The sequence below is a fragment of the Neltuma alba genome, unplaced genomic scaffold (genome assembly GCF_004799145.2).
Source record: "Neltuma alba isolate B1F8T4 unplaced genomic scaffold, ASM479914v2 tig00002420_pilon, whole genome shotgun sequence".
Classification (NCBI taxonomy): Eukaryota; Viridiplantae; Streptophyta; class Magnoliopsida; order Fabales; family Fabaceae; genus Neltuma; species Neltuma alba.
This window is the reverse complement of record NW_021632854.1, coordinates 226,191-251,038: the sequence shown is the minus strand read 5'-3', so window position 1 is coordinate 251,038 and position 24,848 is coordinate 226,191. Positions and strand designations below refer to the sequence as shown.

The following is a 24,848-nucleotide window of genomic DNA, read 5'->3' as shown; positions in this document are numbered from 1 at the left end:
GGGAAACCCAGAAACGGACCACAAGCAGTGATATTCATATTTCCCGGACAGCGAAGCGAAGACCTGTGTGGGTCACATAGATTCAATTGAGACAGCCAGGGGGCGGGGGAAGCTGGCTGCGCCTCTAGGTCCGGCGAAGTAGGCTAGAGGGAGTGAGATAGAGAGAGACGTAGAGAGTAGGAGAGAGATGTCAGACCTAGACAGGCAAATAGAGCAGCTGAAGAAGTGCGAGCCCCTCAAGGAATCGGAAGTGAAGGCTCTTTGTCTCAAGGCCATGGAAATCCTCGTCGAGGAGAGCAACGTTCAGAGGGTTGATGCCCCCGTCACCGTGAGTAGTCGTTTCCGTCGCTGGGGTCACTCTATTTTTGTTGTGCCCTTGTTGTGGTGTTTGTTCGATTTGCTTAAACCGAATGCTGTCTCGTTGGTATGAACTTGGTGGTTTTGATTGATTTCTTGTTTGTGATTTTCGCCGGTGGGTTGGGTTTCTTTCCTTTTTTCTTTTTTTTGTTATAATTTGAGCTGAAATGAAGCAAGAAGTTGCTTCGTGATGATTTTTCGTTGGGCGCTACTGTTAAATCTGGTCTCCCGACACTGCAATAAACTCTGGCCTACTAAATTAAATATACGGTTGTAGGATTAAAATTTTACGTTACATAAAGTAATGACACAACGCGCTATTTTTTGGATAAAGTAAGTTGGTTCCGTTAATGTTGATCCTTTAGTGGAACCAGGTGGCTTTTGTGCCCTTTTAAGTTAGTATTTAGTAGTGTTTATTTTTCTGCCAAGATTCTGACTTTGATATTGTTGTAATGGGACTAATTAATTGGTTGTTGTCTCAATCTTAACATAGATATGTGGTGATATCCACGGACAATTTTATGACATGAAGGAGCTATTCAAAGTAGGAGGTGACTGCCCCAAAACAAACTACTTATTTCTTGGGGATTTTGTTGATAGAGGATTTTACTCAGTTGAAACTTTTCTACTTCTGCTGGCTCTGAAGGTGATAATCTTAAATTTCTCTCACCAACTTTTGTTTTCGTTAGACCCTCCACTCAGATGCATGCTGTGTTGTTATTTGGAGGCTCTTCTAACTTTCTGGTGTTTATCTATTTATGCTTTTGAGTTTTCATTAAATTTGTCTTGTGCCTTTTAGCAAGTTCAAAATATATCAGTCAGCTTATTCTCCAAGGCTTTCACATAATAATTAGTTAATAGTGTCTTACGTGGTGCATGTGGATCTGTCTGTGAACACCTATTTTCTATTCCATGAATTAAAATCTGCAAGTCTTTGTGCTTGATGATACAATGTGATGAAAGATTTAAATGTCTGAAAGAAGTTTTTGGGGGGAATGTGATTTGGAGAATGAAGACAACTTATGGTTGGGAATTGGAGATTAAAGACAACTTATGATTGGGAATTCTATTTTGGAATTATTGAAGTTGATTAGATAAAATGTTGGCCGCAATTATTGGAATTAATGCCCCATTGCGTGTATTTGAACTCTATGTCTGGAAGTGGAAGTGGAATTGGGTTCTTTAATTTTGGGTGTTTGGTGTGTTTAGATGAACCTCATTCCATCAAAATGCCTAGAATTCAGTTCCATCTTAGGCGTGATGGAACTGGCTTGGATTCCATTGAACCATATTTTTTTAAGACAATTATACCCCTCCCCTTTTGTTGTCACCGAGGCCTTGAAAAGTTAGAACCAAAGTGTGTGATGGCGAGGAGAGCAGCAAGTAGACAAGGTGCTGCCTCCATCATGGTCATCGGCATTGGAGTTCTTGGCACCAGCAACTTGTGATTTCCCGTAAAGGAATTTTCAACATCACCAGTGAAGTCATCTTTCTCGCCATAGATGTTTTGTAGGGATATGATCTCAGGGTTTGTCATCTTTCGGTTCTATGGTTCAATCTGTGCAGAAGATACAATCTTCACACCCATGAATGCGAATCTGGTTCAAATTCAATTGTCAATCTGTTCTGGGGGCTTTTGTCTCTGCAATTTTGGCTTTCGGAAAACATTGAGACATCAATATTGGCAATTATCTAAATGAGAGATGAAATCTGGTTTTGATTCTTGTAATATTGTTCTGATTTTCTTTATGGTTTGAAACCATGGTTCGAACTCTGCTTTTGATATTTTCCCATTCTAGCTTGAATTCTATCTTTGTTGGTTGATGTTCTATGGGTTCAATTTCTAGATTGTTGTTGTTAATTTTTTTGATTTCTTGATTTCTGGAATGTTGCTCCTTGGTTCTGGTGGTCTCCAATGGTGATTTAGTTGGTCGCTAGTGGTGGCGCTTGCAGCTCTTTTACTGGCCTTTTTCTTTGTTTAAAGGATATTTTAGTCATTCTATATTGTAAATAAACACTTCAATTAAATATTATGTAAGACTTCTATAGACATACTAAACATGCTTTCAGACTTCATTTCCATTCCACTTCCATTTCCAATTCCTTATAAATCTCTTCCAAGATGCCAACCGAGGGATACGCTTCTTGGTGGTGGTAGTAGAGGATTTTTTCTAGGATGTTTTGAATGGTCGTAGCCATAGAAGGAACTAGTTCCCGATTCTTCAATTCTTTAATACACTTGACACTTATCTGTTCATTTATTATGTCATAACCCTTGAATTTGATTACACTGGAACTGAGACAAAAGATAGATGCAGTGGACCATAATTAGGCGCCAGACATAAACATATATAAATGGGCTTTTATCTCATTCATAATCATTCAGGCTCTTTATATAGAAATTAGATTGATGAGCAAACCTTTATTCAATTAATTATTGGCATTGGTTATCTTATAAGAGCCCATTCATCTGGATCATTGAACTCTGCCAGGCACCAACTGGGTTGGGGCTGCTGCATTGCCAGAGTTTTATCATCATAGGTTATTGCTGATTTTGAGCCAAAATGCACTATTTAGCATTCTTTTTTATGGGGCTTTGTGCTGTCAGGTTCTGTTGGCATTGAACTAAAAATAGCTTCTTTATAAATGTATTGTTACTTTGTTAGTAATAATTATTCTCTTCTTTTCTCACAACTAAGAAATTGCATACTATCAGGTGAGGTATCCAGATCGAATAACACTCATCAGGGGTAACCATGAGAGCCGTCAAATCACACAGGTTTGTTTATTAACCAAAATGGAAGCTTGGAAGGATTGTCAAATATATATTGAATATTATAAAAAATAAAGTAGGGCTTAAGTTTTTGTTTCTTTAGACCACTTATTGGATATTCATCTTGTGAGTCATGACAGGTATATGGATTCTATGATGAGTGCCTTCGTAAATACGGATCAGTCAATGTCTGGAGATATTGCACTGATATATTCGACTATTTAAGGTTTGTGAATATCTTATGCATATATGCTTATGGGAAAAATACGGGCCAGCTCACTGCCACTAAATTTGTTAATATTTGCAAGATTTATAACTTTGTGTTTCAAAGCACTGGCATGACAGTGAAAGTGTATATGGATTTAAAATACCAACAATTGCATTATTTTCTTTTTCCTTCTCAAGAAAAATGACAATTATTTGCACGTAAAATTTATAACAATTTCACTGAGGTCATAATTTCAAGGGCCAAGATATAGTGGTGATTATAGAGACCAATAGAGCATTTACAACATGACGTGCTACAAGTTGTTCAAGGGTATAGTTGACCAGTGATAAAATGTTAATATTAAGCAGATGGACGGGTAGGTATTTGCCTATTTTAACTAGTCAACCATGAAAAACTAGAGTTTGGACTGGATGCATTTTACTTATGCTGCTTATAAGAGAACATTAAGATGTGATATCTTCCGCAAATGGCATCTCAATGTTAATAATGAATTAATGTCCAACTGCAGCTTGTCAGCTCTAATTGAAAACAAGATTTTTAGTGTTCATGGCGGTTTATCTCCTGCCATCTCTACATTGGACCAGGTTAGAATCTCTACCCTAACTAATTGGCTTTTCAGTATTTTAAGATTTGTATAAAATACGAGTCATATCTTATATATATACATGTGTGCACACAGATACGGACTATTGATCGGAAGCAAGAAGTACCTCATGATGGAGCCATGTGTGACCTTCTTTGGTCAGATCCTGAAGATATTGTAGATGGATGGGGTCTAAGTCCCCGTGGTGCTGGTTTCTTATTTGGTGGCACTGTTGTTTCTTCTTTTAACCATTCCAATAATATAGACTATATTTGCCGTGCTCATCAGTTGGTTATGGAAGGGTATAAATGGATGTTCAATAACCAGATAGTTACTGTATGGTCGGCTCCGAATTATTGCTACAGGTACGTTGACAATTTAAATGTCTGCCCGGACCCTGCCCGGACCATCTACGTTCACTAAACATTTTTTTGGTGAATGTAGAGGATGCTTTCAGAGAGAGAGATACAGAGGGGAAAAAAATTAGAGTGCTGGACCTCATACCTAGTTATGAGATATAGGTCCCTTACACAATTACATTTTTTTTGTGTCACTCCCTCTCTTAATGCCCTCTCCACATTCATTATGTGAATGGAGAGGATCCAAGGGCTTAAACGTAGTTTGCTTGTGCACTTAAATTTATGCCATATGAAATCTTTTTATTTGTTTCAGATGTGGTAATGTGGCTGCAATTTTGGAGTTGGATGAAAATCTAAATAAGCAGTTCCGTGTTTTTGAAGCTGCTCCACAGGTTTGTAGACAAAATCTCTTTTAATATTGATTATCTTCCTAAATGTAGTCCATAAGGTTAGTTATTGGTAATTAGACCTGGGTAAGATCCTTTGGGTGTTAGCTATGAGATTCTCTTTTGAAAATATGACATGGACATTTTCCCCAAGTCAGCACTAGACTATTTATTGTAAAAGCATAATTCTTCAAAAGTTATACGTTTGAGTGAACTTGAGAATAGCACTCAAGGATTGTGTGATTTATTTCCTTGAGAATTTTTATTTTCTTTGACGGTAAACTTTGTCTCATAGTGGATAATGCATATTCTCTATTGCTTCATGCCTTACTTCTCATTATGAATTTCTGCCCATGAAAATTTATTTGTATCTTGAATTGGCAAATTGATTTTTACAATGCTTGGTATTCAATGAAACACAGGAATCAAGAGGCGCGCCTGCCAAAAAACCACCGCCTGATTACTTCCTGTGATAGAGATTTTTTTGTTATGACCTAAAATGCTCAAGTTGATAAGTAGAGACTTGCATGGAGGGGATGATTCTGCCCAGCACAGAATCATCAAAATCAAAACGTCGGTTCCTGAGGCAGTTCTTTGTCCCCAGCAATGATAGCCGTATATTCATGGGGTTGCTTTTCCTGTCCGCTTTTTCCTCATCCATCTTTATTTTTTTGGCTTATTATTGGTGTTGTGAATTAGTTGTGATTTGCAATATAGGGTTGTTATCTTTGGTCACCTAAAAGTAGTGGGGGATAAAGGTTACAGGGTTAAAATTCTGTTTGCATAGGAGGGAACTTTAATGAGGAGAAATGGGTTGCGTCAGAGAGAACGGAGTCAGTACTCTCCAGATTATTTGCGGAAAAGCCGCAGACGAATTGCATATTGATTTCATAAATTTTTTTTATGGTGATTATTTTCAAGTTATGTGAATATACCGTTGCTAAAATTTTACTTTCTTTTTTTTCTGATAGCAAAATTTTACTTCTGTTGGAGTTGCGAAAAGCTTGCACCAGTACAGGTTCATGGAACCAGTGTAGGATTATTTTTCAACAGAAACTTGAGTATTCTTGGGGGAGAAATTGACATTTGGTGCATAACCAGCTGGTCCAATAATCCCAAAAATCAATAAAACTTGCTGAAATGGTTATCATGGACTCTACAAAATGCGTTCGTTTTATATTTTTAAAATTGCTTATGTGATATGCTAGCAAATGATTTGCTAATAGCTTAAAAGTTGTTTATTGCAAATTAAACCTTATAACATGCTCGAAAATCCAAATAGATAATTATATTTGTTTGAACATTCCTTTATCAAACACCGCTGTGCAGCATCATAGAGGGTCATCAGTTTCTCGAAAGCTCCATCAAAACTGCGTTCTAACGCTGGTAGAACCCAACAATAAGAAAACTGGAGTTGCAGTTTCAAAGATCAAGATCACTCACTGATGCAAAAGAAATGCAATATAAGACTCAACCATCCATCAGCAAACGGATGGATGATAACTGATAAGCCTGACCCAAATATGTTAATAAAATCCCTTTTAGCCGCATCTTCTCCTTGTCCTGTGGGCTCTGCTGAGCAAACAATTTCTGAGGCATCTACCTGTAAAAGGGAGAATCTTTTGGTTCAGAATCAGAAGGGCTTCCTCATTTGCAATTGTCAAAACAAGTTGGACAAGATGAACTGAAGGGAATCTCATGTTTGATTTTATGATATCAAACTCCGTGACCGATGTGTTTCATCACATATCAAGTTCTGCAACACGACAGCTCTTTAATGGCAGATCAGAAAAGTCCGGGAACGGGAACAAGTACTGATTAGAGAGACCAAACACTGCCTTGTATTCAGATGGCTGGAATGCACTGGAATTGGCTGGTGATCTGGTACAACTTGTTCCTTTTGTTACTTCTTTTATTTTTTTATTTATATTCTCCTTCTATTCCAATCCTATTAAGTATTATTTATGGAAATATTCTCCTTTTTTTAATCATACTAAATATTGTTGTTATTTTGATAAACTATTTTATGATAGGTAATTCTCTCAATACTACTCTCTCTCATGTGATGTAGTGTGTCAATTTAGTTGGGCAAAATAGAAATTTTTTTTCCAGCAGTAAAAAAGTTTATTTGTTTGATGCTTGGTTTAATGTTTATTTATGGCCTTTTTGCTTAGAGACTCGAAAAATAATTTTACTTTTTTTTTTTTTGGTTTAGTTGGGAAAAAATGGAGGGAAAATATTCCCATCCCCTTTTTAATTAAAAAAATTTCCTCTTTTTTTTTTTTTTACCAACAATCAAACATAACATTTCTTATAGCTACTTTCTTGATTCAACAAATTTATTAAAGTGAACTTTAATTAAAATATATTAGTCTTATTATACAAAAGAATTAAGAAAGCCTAAAAACTTTTTGAGCGTTGCATCACTTTCTTCCTCAATGCTTAGATCAAATTGGCACTCCAAAATATAAAAAGAATCTATAGAAAGGATTCGGTTCCATCAAATGGCGATCTTTTAAAGAAAAATTGTTTGTTTGCTTGCTTTTTGTGTCTTAAAAAAATTATTTACCAGAAAAAAATTGTTAAAATTTATTATCAATTCATCATTGGCCAGAATGATCTCTTGTCATTAAAATATTAGTAATTATTAATTAATTTAATGATCACTCACTTAAAAAAATTAAGATTCAAAACGTCCAAAAAATAAGATCAAATTCAACAGTTAAAATAACGGATTTTAATTTAAATCCAAAATAACTAGATGCAATTGCCTGATTTAAATATACTGTCGTATAGTAATTATTGGTAAAAATATTAACTTTCCTTTAAGAATCCTAAAGTGATATGATTATTATTTTTTATTTTTTCGGTGAAAAATTGTTATCTCTGCTATTTACTTGTTTTTGGTTAAAGAAAAAAAAGGAAAGCAAGCAAAGGCCATGGGAATCTACAACTCGTTGAGTCAAGGTCCGAGTCATCCGAGTTGAACATTATAAGTCCTTCTTTTCTCTCCAAAGCTCGGTATCGCTCTCGCTCTGCTCAGCCACTCGACCTCTTTTCTCTCTCAAATCAAAACTCACCCCTATTACGAATTCCATCTCTCCCAAATTACCCGCCAAAACCTATATATAATTTTACTCCTTCCTTATTCCTTCCCTTTTTTTCTTTTTCAAATCTTTCCCCCTCCTCCGTTTTCCCTCCACCATCCCGCTCTCTCTCTCCTCTGTAGGGTTTCTTCCCCATCTCTATCTCTCTCCCCTTCATCTCGCTCTTCACGGCCTTGCTTCTCGATTTCGCTTCTTGGATTTAAGTGTTGGTCATGGAATTGGCGATGGTTGCTGAGGGAACGGAGCCGCCGGAGGAGACGCAATCCGAGGGCTTGCCGGTGAAAAGGGCGATTGAGAATGGTGGGAGTGAGGAATTGGCCAAGAAGCCTAAGGTTGAAGCAGCGGCGGCTGCGGCTGCGGCTGCTGCGTCTAGCGGGGAGTTGAAGAGAGTGGCGGAGCTTGTGCTGGTTTTGTCGACGATGTCGGCAATGCGAGGCGGGAAGAAGCCCACTAATGTGGAGATTGAGTTGATGAAGGAGGCGAGGATGAAGTTGGTGGAGTTGTGTCAAGGGATGGCCCCCAAGGATATTGTGGCAAGGGAAGCTGTGGGGACTGTGATTGAGGATCTTGGATTGAACGGGAAGATTAAAGACCAGGGATTAGGGTTTCAAACTCCAAAGATGTCTATAACCGAAAGGTTCTCACTCTCCAAGTTGAAGGTAAGTTCTCAACCTGAAAGATTACTCTTGTTTAATGCAGGCTGATGTTTGTCAATCTTCTATTGTGTCATTTTGAAGCTAAATTGTGGAACTTATTTCAATTCGACAAAACTGAAAGACAATTTTTCTTAATGTGAGATGTATAATTTAAAAATTTTAAATCTTGTTTCTCTCGATTTATATGCTGCGTTGCTAGGTGCCCGTGTGAGAGTGTGAGAGTGGCGCTTCCGTTCTCACTGTGTTTTTTTTTTTTCATGATTTTTCTCTTTTGTTCTCTTATAAATTGTATCTTTTTGTTTCCCAGATGGAAGAATCAAAGAAGTTTCATGAACATTCTGCTCCATCTACTTCTCAGCCATTGCAAACAAGCATGGGTAGTGGAATGGTTGAAAACCGTATGCCATCTCATACTGTTCGAATGTTTCCTTCGGACAAGTCAAGCCACACAGGAGTCTCGTCTTCTGGTACCATAACTTCTCCTCACGTGACTCATGTTCCTGCTGGATCTTCTTCTGGTTTGCACTATCAGTCAACTACTACTGAAGTAAAATCACCTATAGTTTCTGGCGGAATGCCTAGCAGTCACTTGGGCAGAAATTCATCTTCATCAGCATTGCCTAAAGTTGAACAACCACAGTTCAAAGTTGATGGAGGATCAAGTGGGCCTTATTTGATGCATGCTCAAGGTAATATCCCTTGAAATTCCATCGAACTTCCTCACTTTTTCCATGAAATGAGGGGGGCTACTTTTTCTTTTAAAGAATGTCTAATTTATGATTCTTTATTTTCATTGCAATATGCATAGACGGGAGAGCATGTAGACTTGGATTTTGGATTTTCCTTTTATATGTTGTGAACTGGTTATCTTTTGCAAAAGTCTAACCAGCCCCTTCAAAAAACATGAATATGCTGCTTAGTTAGTTTGATATAATCTACCTTAGATGGCTTTCCTGGTTGCGTTGAAATATTAAAAAAGCATCGTCTATGCTAAAGCACCTTTAAGAACTGTCAAGTAAGCATCTTTAAGCATCTTCAAGCATCTTCTCTCTTCCGTTGTACTATTATTTGCCTTTTCAGTTTGTATTTTATTTGTTCATGGGTGAATGTTTTGGAAGCTTTAATTTATGTTACATCTGGCCATTGACCTTTATTTTTGCTTGTAATATCCTTTATTTCTTTACCTGAAAAATTGGTAGCCTGCTCCTTTTTTTTTTTTTTTTTAATCTTAAAATTTGTGTGCATTGTCGCCTTTCAACTATGGAATTGGGTTCTGAAATTAATCTTAAAATTTGTGTGCATTGTCGCCTTCCAACTATGGAATTGGGTTCTGAACGTTGATAAATTTTAAAATGCAGCAAATTCTTCAAACCAACCGTTGATGAATGCTCCAACATGGTCAATACAAACTCAAACTCAATCTGGCTCATTAGCTAGGAGTACACCAGAAAACAAAGTGACTGGACATAACCCTGTCAAGGTTGAGGGAATGGGTGACCTAACTGGGCCCAGGGCTGCTTCACAAATAGCTAGGGATCAGGGCTATAGACCCATAGTAACTCAAACATCCCCTGGAAATTTGTCTAGCTTGCACCAACCATTGCAGGGCATGAACATTGTTCAGCCTTCTTCACTTCCTAATAATCACACTGAAATTGCAAGGATTGTCCAGAGACTGTTACAACCAAAGCTGCCTGAGCATCCCACATGGACTCCTCCATCAAGGGATTATATGAATAAGGCATTTACTTGCCAAATGTGTGATCTCACTGTCAATGAAGTGGATACTGTGCTTCTTTGTGACGCTTGTGAAAAAGGGTTTCATTTGAAGTGTTTGCAGCCATCACTTTTAAGAGGAATTCCTAGAGGTGAGTGGCATTGCATGAGGTGCTTGACATTAAGCGGTGGAAAGCCTTTGCCTCCAAAATATGGTCGCGTGATGAGGTCCGCAAACACCCCACCAAAAGTGCCCTCTAATGCAGTTGGAGTCCAACCATCGTTAGAGAAGAAAACTGGAGTTGTAGCTCCAAAGGTCAGCTCACAGGAGTTAACAACAAATGGAGGCTCTGTGTCAACTGATGCCACTGGTAACAATAAAAATGTTGAGCTTCCATCTGTCTCAAAGGTCCCTGATGCAAAAGAAATTCAGGATAACACTCATTCATCAAGCAGCAAACACATGGATGAGAAGCCTGACCCAAATATCTCAATAAAATCCCTTAATGCAGCTTCTAGTCCTGCTGTTGGCATGCCAGGTGAAAGTTCTGCTGAACAAATAATTTCTGAGCCATCCACCTCTAAAGAGAGAACCTTTGCCTCAGAATCAGAAGTGCTTCCTCAATTAACTGAGTCAGTTAAACCTGACAATTTGCAAATGTCAAAAGCTGTACAAGTTGAACTGACATCACTACCAAACAATGTTGACGTTTTGTCATATAAACATGTTGAAAATAATTTGACAGGTAATAACAGAAAGGAATCTCATGGGGGAGAAAGTTTGACATATGATATCAAACGTGATGACCAATATGTTGCACTAGCAAATTCTGATAAAAGTTCTGGAACACATGGTGAAGGGAGACAATGCACTGCATTATATTCCGATGGCTTACATGCAGTAGAATGGGTTGGTGATCTTGTGCAACTTGTTGATGAGAAAAGGTTTTACCAATCATGCCAAGTTAATGGAGTTACATATAGGCTGCAGGATCATGCTCTTTTTAAATCCAGTCATGGCAAGCTAATTCCATCTAAACTGCAGGTAAGCGAATTGTTAGTATAACTGTAATCATGCAATTAATTTTATATGTTGAAGTTTACCCAAGAACATGATATGCAAATGAATTAGAGGACATTTTATGTCTTAGCAATACACTCTTTTCTCTCGGGATTTGATTTATGTTTTCAATCTGAAAGCTTTTCCCCCCATTTTTATTGCAGTCTATGTTTGAAGATAGCAAAACTGGATTGAAGTGGGTAAATGTGACAAAGTGCTACTTTCCTGGTGATTTACCAGGGAATATCCCTCATCCATGTATATCTGAAGTCAATGAGGTAATTTATTTATTGTTTTTTATCCTTTACATTTCTCTCTCTTGAGAGTGATGCTCATGCATGTGTTTGTGGGAAATTGTGGAGTTAAGCCATCATTGTTTTGCCTTTTGGGTCATGCATGGACTTATACCCCATAAGCTCTGTATTGGTTTAAAGCTTTAACTTCTTTGTGATCAGTTTCTGCTCCACCAAATGATAACTCCCACATCTTGGACATATGGACTTATACCCCATAAGCTCTGTATTGGTTTAAAGCTTAAACTTCTTTGTGATCAGTTTCTGCTCCACCAAATGATACATTTTGCATTCTCTTTCCTGAAGGTTTATGAATCTAATAGTGATAGAACTGAAATGGCTGGATCCATTCAAGGTCCCTGTGAAGTCCTCCCGTCTTTTAAATTTCAACAAGAAAACAATAGACGAAGGGGGTTAGAACCTGAGGAAAGTGCTAGACTTCGGCCCATTTTCCTATGCAGGTTTGATTCTAAATTTCTCTATCATTCGAAACAGCTTTATTTCGTTTTATATCCAATTTAGAAAGTTTATCAGTTTTCTGATTCATTCAGGTAGTAACAAGCAGGGAATATTTATTGCACTTGATTGTGAAAGCATTAGTTAATTTGATTCAGTTCAGAACGGAGATTTTGGTGAATTGGGAAACAAATTCATATTTATTGCCATATCTCCCGTGAAAGTTTTCAAAATGAATCAGAAGAAGCGCCACCCCCCAACCAAAAAAAAAAAAAAAAAAGCACATGCGCCATATGTTCCATGAAACTTGAACCTTTGGTCTGCAAAGTTCAGTGATCTTGCGCATTCAAACAAGCACCAGAAAACCATGATGCTTTGACGCAATTTGCTTTTGAATTGTATAATGATTTTTGTCCATATGATTTGTTGAACTTGTTTTATTCCTAATTCCTTGTTTCACTGCATAGTGCACCCAAATCTGCGTTTCATATGTGACCATTGTCAGTCTCCAAAGGTCCTGGGATGGCATTGATTGCTAAACTTACTAAAATTCTTCCTCTTTGTAACCATGTTTTCCCTTTTTTGTGTGTGTGAATTACATTTCTCCCTTGCACATATTGTGGACATAAAGGGATACTGTTAGTGTTGAAAACCCAGGGCTGTTTTGCTCATCCTGTAAATAATCAAGACAGTTTTGACTCTAATTCATGGGGCTGATTCTTGCTTGTATTTTTAACAGTGAAAATTGTAGTTTGTCCTGGATAATCTTTGACTTGACGTCTGTTTTGTTTTCTAGATGGTTCTATGATGGAGTCAAAAAATTATTTCAGCCTGTTACCAGTTGATGCTGTCCTACGCACCATGATTTTCCTGCACTTGGCTGTTCCAGGTGATTATTCGATCCTGCATTTGTTAATTTTTCTTCCTCTTCTCATTTATCTGCTCATGAGACTTGCCCTTCTTTTGCCATGTTTATAGAAAAGCCCTTGAATACAAAAATTGTGAGAACTTCTTTCTCATTTTGCTTAAAGGCGTTGTTTTCTCCCCCCCTGATCATGCATGTCTGTTGGGTGATGGGTCAAATAGAAATTATTTTATCCTGCAAGGATGTTTCGTGTTTCCTCTCATTTTCAACCTATTTTTTGAGATGGATCGTGACGCCTAGGCCATTTGGGACTGCTAATGATATTTGCTGAAAGGTAGAATTGTAAACGTTTGATAAATATTATTAACATGTTTGGCAAATCTTTCAAAGGAAGTGCTTCTTCCATGTCAAATTACTAAAAGGGCTTGTATGTGAAAGGTTAGAGGTAATTGATGTAATTTATGTTTTGGGTGGGTTTTCTTATATATGTGTCTATATATGTGTGCGCACGTATATTTTGCTTCTGTTTATTTTTCGAAGTTACAATGTCTGATTCTCTCACAGCAGAGAACTGTTTTTGCTACCTCTAAGAAGTGTTTTTCCCCCGCTTTCTTTTTTTTTTTTTTTTTAATCCCTGCAGTTTTAGAGTATCCAGCTGCATTCCTGCTGAAGCATGATGCCTGGATAATTGAGGATTTAATACAATATAAAACAACATATTGAAAAGTGTGGGGTCCATTTTTACTGTTCTAATCCATATGATGGGGTGGCAGACCAGAATTTATCCATACAAAAGACTTATTGAGCATTGCATTTAGATTCGCAGGGACAAGAAGTTGTTTGCACCGCAGAATGAGCCCCCTTTGGGCTTTTCCTAGAGAAGTTGAACAGAACAAGAACACTTTCCTCTCTTCTTTTGCTAAAAGAATCTTTCTGCTCTTTGATTTCCTCAATGCCATATCCCAGAACTCTAGGTCTAGCTTTCATTTGATTGGTTGGGAAGGGATCCTATAATTCTGGCAATTTCCATGTCCTGGTTGATATTTTTGGTTAGCTGCAACGTTATAACTGACAATGGTGTCAGCTCTTGTTTTTCCTGGGTATACTTCTTGGTCGTAACACAGCTTTTGTGTCCATGCAGGTTTGTAGCTTTCAGACACTAGACGAGTTCGAGTCTGTTTGATGTAAAATATGTAGGTGAAGCTGTGACTTGGTTTAGTTTTTGCTTATGATAGTTATTTGTATTTTCTGATTCTTTTTGGGTCTTTAGGTGCATTAGGCCCACTAATAACATTATCAGGATATCATGGAACAAATAAATTATCCATGTTGTATTGTAGTCTGCTTAGGATGCTGGAAATGTAAAATGTTTCCTTTGTATACAGCCGTCTTCTTTTTGTGTAAAATTAACCGCTTGAAGCCATTTCTTCTAGGAACCATAGTCGGGGGGGATTGTTCTGTTTCTTCATTGATTTGTCAATAAAAATATTACTTGCTAGCAGAGCTTAATAGCCATGAGTGATTAGATTAAGCGTTGGATGTTTGTGTTCATTTTCTCTTCCTTGAAGACCAACCAAAAACCGAGAAGAAAAAGTGCAAAAAAATGCAGATTAAAACACAGAATGACGGAAACAATCTTTAGCTGGACGTCTTGGCTCTTCAAGACTCTTCATTCACTGAAGATAATAATTATGATATCATCTTCTCATCTCTTATCTTCTTCATATGCCATTGTCGATGTCAATGGACCCTTGAAAAGCCAAGGGGATTAAATATCTCCTACCAAACTACATGAGTGCCACTGACGGCTTTTTTTTTTTTTTTTTTTTTGGGGCGCCCCTCAATTTTTTTGAAAGTTTTCAAGTCTGAATCTTTTAAAAGCAGAACATGACTTGAAGCTTATTAATGATCTAATGATAAAAAAATAAAATTTAGCATATTATAAACAGGTACCTGTTTTGTGAGTGCTTGCACTAAAGTTATCCTTAAATTTTTTCTGCATTCTATCAACCAGCCACTGGAATTTGCTTCTCGTTCTTGTACCACTTGTCCGATGGGATCCCCAGTATCTACCCAATTCTAATGTTTTGCTGAAACCCATCTCTTCTAATGAATCTCCTTTCATCATCCATCACGTTTCTAGAGGACAACACACTTGTCTTCTGTCCAGAAATGCTGCCAAACTTGCCAATCACCTGTAGCACAACTTATAGAGGTATTCACATATCCTTGAGTCAACAATAATCAACAATAAGATTAGGTGACTTGGGTCTTAAAAGCTCATTTAGTCTAGGCCTCAAAGCTTGAAATAGTGCCAATCATGTTTTTGTTTACTGGACTAATCTTCGTTGATAGTGTTCATATCTTAATTTCTTGTACATAATTTAAATAAAAAAAAGAGAGAGAGAGAGTCTATTCACAATTTTCATTTAAAAATCCTGGTTTAATCAACATATTTCTACTTATCAAAGTTAAATATATCAAACCGACTCAAAGAAAATTAAGAATATGAAAAGAATAGAAATGAATGAGAAAAAGAGGGAAAAACAGAACTCTACACATTTACTTTGACTGACTGTAGTATTGGAGGATTCCAAAACCTTCTTTCCATCTGTTATATATGAAATTTCCATGATCAGAGACAATATGTTCATCTCCATGCGACAATCGACACTGGAATTTGGCATATTTTGCGTGTGCGTGTGAGAGAGAAAGATGTGGCACATATTTGTAAAAGCAAATATATTTTTTTTTGCTAAGCAGTTCGAGATACTATCATACACTAAATAAGAACATCTCTCTCTCAGTGAAGGTTTAAACTTTAGTTCATTATCTTGTGAGAAACTAAACGTAGCTTCGTTGGTTAATGTTATTGCTTTTTGAATCTATTGCATGGGCATATAGCGAGGAAGGCGGGAGGTCTGATAATAAAGAGCCAAATTAAAGGTCAAAAGTCAAACCAAAAAGAATAACATTCCCAATCAGATACACTTTTGTACTAACTTGAATGGGATCGAGATCCACAACAAATCAACAGAAAGAAAATTAAAAGCCGACAAAGATTGAAAATAACTGTTTAACTACCACACATCTTTTTGACCGTCCCACTACATTCTGCAGATGCCGTCAACAAATGTTCTTGAATCAAACGCTCTGCGATATTATAATATATATTACCTTCGGTCCTAATTATAAGAGTCAGTTGACTAATTTGATGAAATTAAGAAGTAAGTTGAGTTAGTTATTTGTCCTAAATAGGCGTTGTCTTTCCTAAAATATCCTTACTAATCAAGTGTATTGACTAAAACTATCACTATTAGAAGGGCTACTTTGAAAAAAAGTGTATAAATATGAGAGATAAAGTGGATTGGGAGTCTTATATTTAGGACCAAAATAAAAGTCAAACAGAGTCTTATATTAAGGACCGGAGGTAATATATATTAATAAAATATAATATTGATAATATGGTTCTATATAACACACAGAGTTAATAGAAAGCCTTGTTTCATGTGAACAGGCGATCATCACGCGGCTGTGACTTTGAAAGAGCCTCAATAAAGCAATGCATTTAGATGTACATAAACGATAAAGTGTTTGAAGAGAGATATAATCACAACAGAAAGTAAAAATAAGTGTGAGACATGACTAGGTTTTTCTCCCCCATGTTTTTTAACTTGGTGCATGAGATCCATGGACGCATGGGGATGGATCGGTCAGTAGAATTCTAAAGGTTCCAGGTTTAGACTTAAAATTCTGCAATCGTACTACCTCCAGTCCTTAATATAAAACCCTATTTGATTTTTATTTTGATCCTAAATATAAGACCTCAATCCACTTTATCTTTCATATTTATGTATTTTTTTTCAAGATAGTCCTTCTAATAATTGTAGTCCTAGCCAATATAGTTGATTAGTAGGGATATTTTAGGAAAATCAGTATATATTTATTACAAATAACTAACTTAACTTTTTTCCTTAGTCCCCTCAAATTAGTCAACTGGGTCTTATAATTAGGATTGGAGGGAGTGCTATATAAACCTCTCTTGGGATGAGGTATTCTAGTTATTATTACTGATACTGATTTCAAAGAGGGAAAAAAAGGAAAAAAAAAACAAAGAAAGGAAAAGAAGGGAAAGGTAAATGATAGAAAGAAAAGATAAATAATGGGAAAATGAGGTTGCAGCAAAATGTGCATGTCTGGTGAGTTGGGTACAGAAAGAACCTTGATTTTTGGGGGATGACTCCATTAATAATCATAATACACTTTGACTCTTAATTATATCTGATAATAAAGAAAATATAATAAATATCATATTCCACCATAAAATATTAGAAAGTATGTAAAAGTTGCTCATTAGTGGGAACTCAAATTAAGGTAAAGTTTTATCCCTAACAATAGTATTGACCATAACCTAAGGGAGTAATTTTCCAAGAATGCTCGTCGTATACATCCTTCTGATCGAAGTTTCTGAAACAGATCGATCATAACTAACATTTCTAAAATCACAAAACTTTCAGTTAGCTAGTCCAGCTTTTTTTAAACTATATTTGTCATCAGGACCAATTAATACAGACATATATTCATCGATTTCTTAAACAGAATAACTTGCTGAAAGGTCCCATCTTGCAATTGGTTTCCACAAAGATGTAAAACTTTCGGTTAGCCCAACTTTTAGAAACCCTGTTCCCAACTCTTGTATGTAACCGAATCCTTTTTCTTTCAGCTTATTCTAGTTTCTTGCTTCTTTTTTCTCGGCCTATAGCTAGATATATAGCTGCAGAAGCTACATATATATATATATAGAGAGAGAGAGAGAGGGAGAGAGAGAGAGAGGGAGGGAGAGAGAGAGAGAGAAGCAGACATCGCCTTCTGCTTTTGTCGTTATATATTTAAGTCTTTCTGTGTCATTTGGGCAGCTTAAGCCACCTTCAATGGCGCCTGCAAAGGGAGACAATAATGTTGCAGTAGTGCCAAGTATGAACTTGGAGAGATTGCTTAGCATGAAAGGTGGCAAAGGAGAAGCTAGCTATGCCAACAATTCTCAAGCTCAGGTGATTATTTCTTTACTGGCTTTCTTAACCAAAGGTTTAGTTCTTGATCAAAGAACATAATAGCGTTGAACGATTCATGTAGCTGACCCTATTTAATGGAATATGATCTTTTTTTTTTTTTTTTAAAGCTTATCTATGATTTTTGCAGGCCATACATGCTAGGTCTGTGCTTCATCTTCTCAAAGAAACCCTAGACACAGTTGAGCTTGAAGATAACCCTAATATTCCGTTTACAGTTGTGGATTTGGGATGTTCATGTGGAAGGAACACCATTGATACGGTGGACATTATCATCAAGCACTTCATCAAGCGGTACCAGGACTTAGGGTTTGTGCCACCTGAGTTTTCTGCTTTCTTCTCTGATCTTCCAAGCAATGATTTCAATACCCTCTTCCAGTTGTTTCCTCCTTTGTTGATCAACTATGGCGGCGGCGTTGGCAGTGAAGAGTGCCTTGTCGCCGACAACCACCGCACTTACTTTGTTGCCGGAGTCCCCGGCTCATTTTACCGGAGGCTTTTCCCGGCAAGGTCCATCAATTTCTTTCATTCAGCATTTTCACTACATTGGATATCTCAGGTTGGTCAGTTAATATCCAATAATATCTTTGATTCTTCATTATCTATCATTGGTCGGTCAAATTTAGTAAAATTACCACACATCATGCGAATTTTCTAGGATTGGCTTTATCGATTCTTTCTAAGATTTCTTTTCCCTGTTTGATTAGAACCCATACTTTAAGGAACCATGCACCGCATTCAATCTTTTCCTGATTGACTAACAGGTTCCTGGAAATACGACTTTCATTTTAAGCATCATTTCTTCTTTCGATGACTTTTCTTACAGTAGAACCTTTTAAACAATCAAAGAATTTCTTATAATGCTATTTATAAGTCACTTTTAGCGTATTTTATTATTAAAATTAAGAAAAGTATTCATATTTAATATATAAACTTTTAGGAGAATTACAATGAGATCCGAACAAAAAAAAATTTATAAAACAAGTTTTAGAAGTTGTTATTTTTTACTTTAGCACTTGTTATTATATACTACTTTAGTTGTTATTAGAACTTTTTAGTAATTATTTTTTTCTTAAAACCTCATTATAATTCTCCCTAAACTTTTAAAGAAAATAATAGTTTATACAATAATAAATGAATGATAAAATTGTATATTCATATAAAAAAAATCTAATAATGTAACTTGGAATTAAAAAAATTCTTCCTCTAACTTATGAATAAAAAATTCTCCCTCTCCTTAAATAAAATCAAGAGATCATCAAACTTGACATAATAATACCAAATATCATATGTATGTGTATCTATTAAAAAAAACAAAGAAAGAATGAAACATCCATGCCACTAATTCAAAAAAAAAAAGAAGAAGGGAACAATGAAGTCCCAAAATTCAAATGGATAAACCCATAATATGATGATGAGGTTAAAGAGAAACAAAGTTAATTAATTAATGCCATATATATAGATATATATATATATATATATATATATCGTCAAATTCAAAAGCATGCATGGTCTCTCATCTCAATGGTTGAACCTTAGTTCAGACAGATGTTGACCTATATCTGAACACTACTTTTCTAAAACATGCATAGCAACAACCACATACTGTTCACGATCATGCATATATTTTAACATAAACATTAACTGTGGGGCCGGCTTGATTAATTAATTAATTAACCAGAAAGAATGAAATAAACTAAGAACTGGTTCTTTTCTTGTTTGAAAAATTGATTGGGAATATGAATGGCAGATACCAGAGAGTGTGATGGAGAAGAGAGGAAGAGAATATAACAAAGGAAAAGTGTTCATACATGGAGCCACTGAGAGCACTGCCAACGCATACAAGAAACAGTTTCAGTCCGACTTTGCTGCCTTTCTCAAATGCCGCTCCGTTGAGATCAAGAAAGGCGGGTCCGTGTTCTTGGTCTTCTTGGGTCGGACCTCACCCGACCCCACTGACCAGGGTGGACCCGGCCTCCTCTTTGGAACCCACTTTCAGGACGCCTGGGAAGATCTTGTTCAAGAGGTATGCACATTCATATATACTGATTGCTATTATTCAAACTGATCATTTTCTATTTAAAAGACTATTAAAATTAATTTTTTTTCCTTTGTTGGTTTATGAAAATATATTTTCTAGTCTCGTTTTTAATTTTTAAACTATTTTAACCAAAAATTTTAATTTTTAGACTAGAATAATATTTTTTGGCCAAGAAAACAAACTAAAATAATATTTAATTATTAATCTAAATGCATTAAACCAACGAATATATACGTTCATATATTTAATCTATTCCTGGATCTAATAGTTTCTTAATTTTAGGTACGCGATTTGACTCTCAGTAGATTTTTTTTATCACTAAATTCACTTTCCTCGTACGTAAGTTACTAGAAATAATCTTATAAATTAATCATATAAAAACATGTGGATAGCTAGTATAAATTTCCCTTAACTAATGAATTTGTAAAATTAAATATTTTATAACTATATACTAAAATAATAAACAGTGGAAAATGATGTAAGCAAATTCTTTCTCATATTGATTTGTTTCATTTCTCTCTTCAATTAATTAAATTATAGTGAATTATGAATGATTTTGAGGGCAGGGATTAATCAGTAGTGAAAAACGAGACGACTTCAATATTCCTCTGTACGCATCGAGCTTACAAGACTTGAAGGAGGTGATTGAAGCCGACGGCTCATTTGTGATCAACAAGCTTGAGCTGTTTAAAGGAGGAAGCCCTCTTGTGGTGAGCCGCCCTGACGACGAAGCCGAAGTTGGCCGAGCCTTAGCCAACAGCTGCCGTACTGTGTCCGGCGTCCTTGTGGAGGCTCACATCGGCGAGCACCTCAGCAACGAGCTGTTCTCCAGGGTGGCGCTCCGAGCCACGAGGCAGGGCAAACGGCTCTTGGACCAAATTCAGTTCTTTCATATTGTAGCGTCCCTTTCCCTCGCTTAATCAGAATTGTTAGGTACGGTGGTTTAATGTAAACCCACACAACACACAAATTATGTGTAAACATGTTACGTATAGCAAAATTTATTACATATTGGTGATAAATGTATATGTGTATATATATTTATTTGTGTAGTTTAATTTCTGTTTCCATATATAAATTAAATCCGTTTTCCATACACGCACAGTCGCACATATTGTCATGTACAAAAGGTGACGTCAATATATATAAAATTTAATATCATTTTTTAATATTGCAATATTTACAATAATATATGCTTTTTATTATACCACACAGATGTTAAAATAAGCCTGTAAGCCTCATAAATTGTGTTTTATTTTTATATATAGTTTCATTTGATGAATGTGGTGTGAAGTTGTGAGTGAAACGGCGCGTTTCATATTAGATTGTAGTACCAGCTAGCTAGATATGTTTAGGAAGACAATATTTTGATTTCGCATTTATATTTGGTTTGTATTGTGTTTTTTCCTCTCATCATCACCTTTTCTTCTACTTTTTTTTTGCGTCCCATTATGTTTTTATTATGTTTTAATCAACTTCCGTGCAAATTGCGTATGTGCTAGCATGTAGTTGGATTAATAATAGAAATGCCATATGATTCATATCTTGATTTTCTCTCTTCATACATAATAAATATTGGATAAGCTAATAAGTAAAAGTGTATCGTCTTAAATGATTACAATATTATTGTTAAAATTATTGCCTAAAACTGTTAGAAAATTAATATAACGGCTAGAATATTGTTGGCTGAAAAGGTCCTGCTGATCCTTTTTGCGACGAGTCTTATTATGAGTTTAGTTAGTTGCAATAAAAGTTTGAAGTAATTAAAAGAACTTTAATAATCTTTTAAAGGCACTAATTAAACAAGCTACATATATTGCCAAAATGATTTTATTGATGATTATAAACTCATGGGGATCTCAATGAACCCAAACAAGGTACAGAATTGATTCATCACTATTCATATTGAAATTAACTAACTGTTGAAACTAATAAAGAGGAAATTGCTCAAAGTCAGTGTTATTGTTTGAGATTTCATTTCAATGCTGTGGGGAATGGAGAATGATGATATCAGAAGCTTCTGGAAGTCTGAAACTCACCTTCCTCTCCCTGCTTATAATTCTTCTGCTTTTAGTGAACGAATATAACCCCACTTCCACTTCTTCTTCAGTATCCTTCTTCTCTCTCATCATCAGAAGTTTCTCCAACGACGAACTCAACTCCCTGCTTGATTCACTGTAACTAAACTCGCTAATGTTCAGAAGCTCTTCCAATGAAACTCCACTACTACTGTACTGCCCAGAAAATGAAACACCACTGCAACTTTCATCCTTAAGCTTAGAACCACCACCATTATCATTATGATTCTTGCAGATTCTCTTGTTTCCTACTGATGGTGATTTGGCAAACCACTCCTCTAATGAGATGTCCTTTGAAATTGAATCCGCCATTATCAGTGGTTCTTGATGATGATGATGACGATGTCGCCTCCGATCTTTCTTCTTCTTCGTCTTCTTCTTCTTCTTTCTCCATGAGCAGTTGGTCTTCATATTCATATTTAGGACGAACTTTGGCAAGAAACTGGGCTTTTTCCCTTCATGATGAGGAGGCAAACTTTCTGGACTAGAACAAGGATCCGAAGAACAGAATGACAGCTTATTAAGTATTGTCATTATTAATTATTATTAGGTTAATAATATATGGAGAGAAGAAGACGAAGGAAGACAAAGTGTGGCGTCCACTTGAATGCTGATGAGATGGAGGCTATATATATATATATTTATAAAGGAAAGTAAGGACGTGTTTTCCAACAACTAAAAACATATATACATTTGGTTCTGTTTTACATATATACCTTAGTTAGCATCAACCTGCAACTAAGTCTAAGAAAGAATATTTACTCCATCGAATGCATCTTCAATTATGATATATATGAATGTCTATTTTAATATATGTGTTGTTGAATATTTTGGGGGTCTAGTACACAATATAATGAAACAATTTGAAAGCTACTAATGCATAATCCCTTCACGAGAATAACTTTAAACGATATGGACGAGGACGAAATTAACTAACATTTGATGTAGATTGATGAAAACTAAATAACTTGTTAGCTTGGCTTTCGCTCATATATTGGGTAGGAAGTAGAAACAAGTGGACAAGATTCTGGCATTTCAGGTTGGCGGCGAAGACGACGATGGTGTGTGTGTGTGTGTACGCACACTATAGGCCACATATTTTAGATTGGCGTTGAAGACAATGATAGGAGAAACACGATATGTTCAGCTAATTAGCGTAACTATTTGCCTTGGTTGCATCTACGTACGAAGCAATCACGTATGAAACCTATGTACACATGCACTTGTTAAAGAGTAGTTGTCCCAACCCCGTCACGTTTAAATGTGATGATAATTACATGTTTGTGTGCGTGCGTGCATTTAATCATATTAAATTAACAAAACAAAAAATACACACACACACACGAGTGTGTAGAAGCTGAAAAAAAAGGCTACCTAGGATTTATGTAATTGAGAGCTAAGAAAAACTTATATACTCAGGCTCAGGGTGCCTATTTTCAATCAAATCAATGCGGGTGAATTTTTATATAGTACTCCCTCGTTCTATGTATAAACTTCACTTTTGGAGATGAGTCTGGTTCAAAATATAAGTTTTTTTTTAAAGTTTGTCCGAGTATTTATTACTTTTTTTTTTCTATTTTTCCTTTAGTTGACTAAATTTAATACTCTCTTTCTCTAATTAATACTATCTTCATATATTCTCTTTTATCATTTTTTTTCATTTATTACCTCTCATTTACTCCCTCAATAAATAAGGGCAAATTTTTAAAAAAATATTTTGACATTTTCTTTTATTTTTAACTAATTTTAACTACTGGTTCGTTAAACATTATTTAGTTATTTGAAGCTTATATATAGGACTCCTGCTATTAATGTTATTAACACTTTAAAGTCTACTTATTTTAATTTGATTGGATATAAATATATTAAGTATATGAGGATTAGTACGTAAGTCTTGTTCAAAATAGCTATATAAAGATATTATGAATTAATGGTATTACGATGATGGTGTTGGGGAGAATGCAAGAGTTGTATTTTAGAAAGGCCAAGGAGTAACTAGCTTGAACAAGATAACTAAGATTGGCTCGTATAAAATAGCATCTAACAACCAACCTTAATTGAGCTGAGTAATACCATACTAAGTTAGCTTTTAAATTCTAGGCTTTGAAGATATAAAATATTTATGTTGGGATATTTTTTTGCCCCAAAATTAAAATCCTATCCCTTTCGAATCTGAAATCAAACAGTATTGGATATCAAATAGTGGAACTTTTCAGGAATGGGATGTCCCTGAAGCTGTAGATCTCCTTGGAACCGACCAACAAAGTTTCTTTATTCATTAACGAGGCACCTCATTATTCTTCGCCCAAAACCTCAAAGATAACTGGAAAACGGGTTTACTTTTTTTCTTTTTTCAAAGAAGAAAAAAGAGAAAAGAAGTTAAAAAAAATCTATAATATACTACTTCCGATCTTTAATATAAGACTTTGTTTGACTTTTATTTTGATCCTAAATATAAGACCCCAATTCATTTTGTCTCATATTTATGTATTTTTTTTTTTCCAAAACAGTCTTTCTGACAATGATAGTTCTAGCCGATACATTTGATTAGCAAGGATATTTTAGAAAAGACAACACTATTTATTATAAATAACTAACTTAACTTCTTTTTTTAATCTCTTTAAATTAGTTAATTAGCTTTTATAATTAGGACAAGAGGTAGTAATAATTTGGGAAACATGGACAGAAATTTAAAAAAATTTTGTGACACGAAACTTGCAAGTTTCTATGCAAGGAGCCTCATTCACAGTGAACAAGAATTTGGTCGTTAAATTTATTGGAGTTTGACTGCTACACGCTCCAATATTCTAATTCTCAAGA

At 35.7% G+C, this 24,848-nt stretch overlaps 3 protein-coding genes across 4 annotated transcripts; all 3 read left to right on the top strand.

Annotated features, from left to right (window-relative positions):
• The first annotated feature begins 13 nt into the window (after nucleotides 1–13).
• Nucleotides 14–5,631, top strand: LOC114726484 (serine/threonine-protein phosphatase PP-X isozyme 2). Its single transcript, XM_028913094.1, has 8 exons — nucleotides 14–328; nucleotides 851–1,003; nucleotides 3,074–3,136; nucleotides 3,271–3,356; nucleotides 3,868–3,943; nucleotides 4,039–4,307; nucleotides 4,615–4,693; nucleotides 5,110–5,631. The coding sequence occupies exons 1-8, from the start codon at nucleotides 188–190 to the stop codon at nucleotides 5,158–5,160; spliced, it is 918 nt and encodes a 305-aa protein (XP_028768927.1). The 5' UTR covers nucleotides 14–187; the 3' UTR covers nucleotides 5,161–5,631.
• Nucleotides 5,632–7,746: 2,115 nt separating this feature from the next.
• LOC114726435 (uncharacterized) lies at nucleotides 7,747–14,276 on the top strand. Of its 2 annotated transcripts, XM_028913042.1 has the most exons (8): nucleotides 7,747–8,453; nucleotides 8,758–9,139; nucleotides 9,809–10,705; nucleotides 10,913–11,211; nucleotides 11,391–11,504; nucleotides 11,826–11,980; nucleotides 12,772–12,864; nucleotides 13,982–14,276. In XM_028913042.1, exons 1-7 carry the CDS (start codon nucleotides 8,007–8,009, stop codon nucleotides 12,818–12,820), a joined length of 2,343 nt encoding a protein of 780 aa, XP_028768875.1. In that variant the 5' UTR covers nucleotides 7,747–8,006; the 3' UTR covers nucleotides 12,821–12,864; nucleotides 13,982–14,276. The 2 variants fall into 2 exon arrangements, with proteins under 2 accessions (XP_028768875.1, XP_028768870.1); XM_028913037.1 differs by having other exon boundaries at nucleotides 9,809–11,211.
• A 3,495-nt stretch (nucleotides 14,277–17,771) lies between these two features.
• On the top strand, nucleotides 17,772–20,870 carry LOC114726229 (indole-3-acetate O-methyltransferase 1-like). The gene is made up of 4 exons (XM_028912815.1): nucleotides 17,772–17,891; nucleotides 18,040–18,468; nucleotides 19,660–19,935; nucleotides 20,517–20,870. Exons 1-4 carry the CDS (start codon nucleotides 17,772–17,774, stop codon nucleotides 20,868–20,870), a joined length of 1,179 nt encoding a protein of 392 aa, XP_028768648.1.
• Nucleotides 20,871–24,848: the final 3,978 nt, after the last annotated feature.

Bases quoted from the DNA above. Each gene is read 5' to 3' on its own strand.
- LOC114726435 (XM_028913037.1), top strand. From the start codon at position 8,007: ATGGAATTGGCGATGGTTGCTGAGGGAACGGAGCCGCCGGAGGAGACG. The intron at 9,140-9,808 runs GTAATATCCCTT...TTTAAAATGCAG, and splicing joins TTATTTGATGCATGCTCAAG to CAAATTCTTCAAACCAACCG. The intron at 11,981-12,771 runs GTTTGATTCTAA...TTTGTTTTCTAG, and splicing joins CGGCCCATTTTCCTATGCAG to ATGGTTCTATGATGGAGTCA.
- LOC114726484 (XM_028913094.1), top strand. From the start codon at position 188: ATGTCAGACCTAGACAGGCAAATAGAGCAGCTGAAGAAGTGCGAGCCC. The intron at 1,004-3,073 runs GTGATAATCTTA...GCATACTATCAG, and splicing joins TACTTCTGCTGGCTCTGAAG to GTGAGGTATCCAGATCGAAT. The intron at 4,308-4,614 runs GTACGTTGACAA...TATTTGTTTCAG, and splicing joins GCTCCGAATTATTGCTACAG to ATGTGGTAATGTGGCTGCAA.
- LOC114726229 (XM_028912815.1), top strand. From the start codon at position 17,772: ATGGCGCCTGCAAAGGGAGACAATAATGTTGCAGTAGTGCCAAGTATG. The intron at 17,892-18,039 runs GTGATTATTTCT...TGATTTTTGCAG, and splicing joins CCAACAATTCTCAAGCTCAG to GCCATACATGCTAGGTCTGT. The intron at 19,936-20,516 runs GTATGCACATTC...TTTTGAGGGCAG, and splicing joins GGGAAGATCTTGTTCAAGAG to GGATTAATCAGTAGTGAAAA.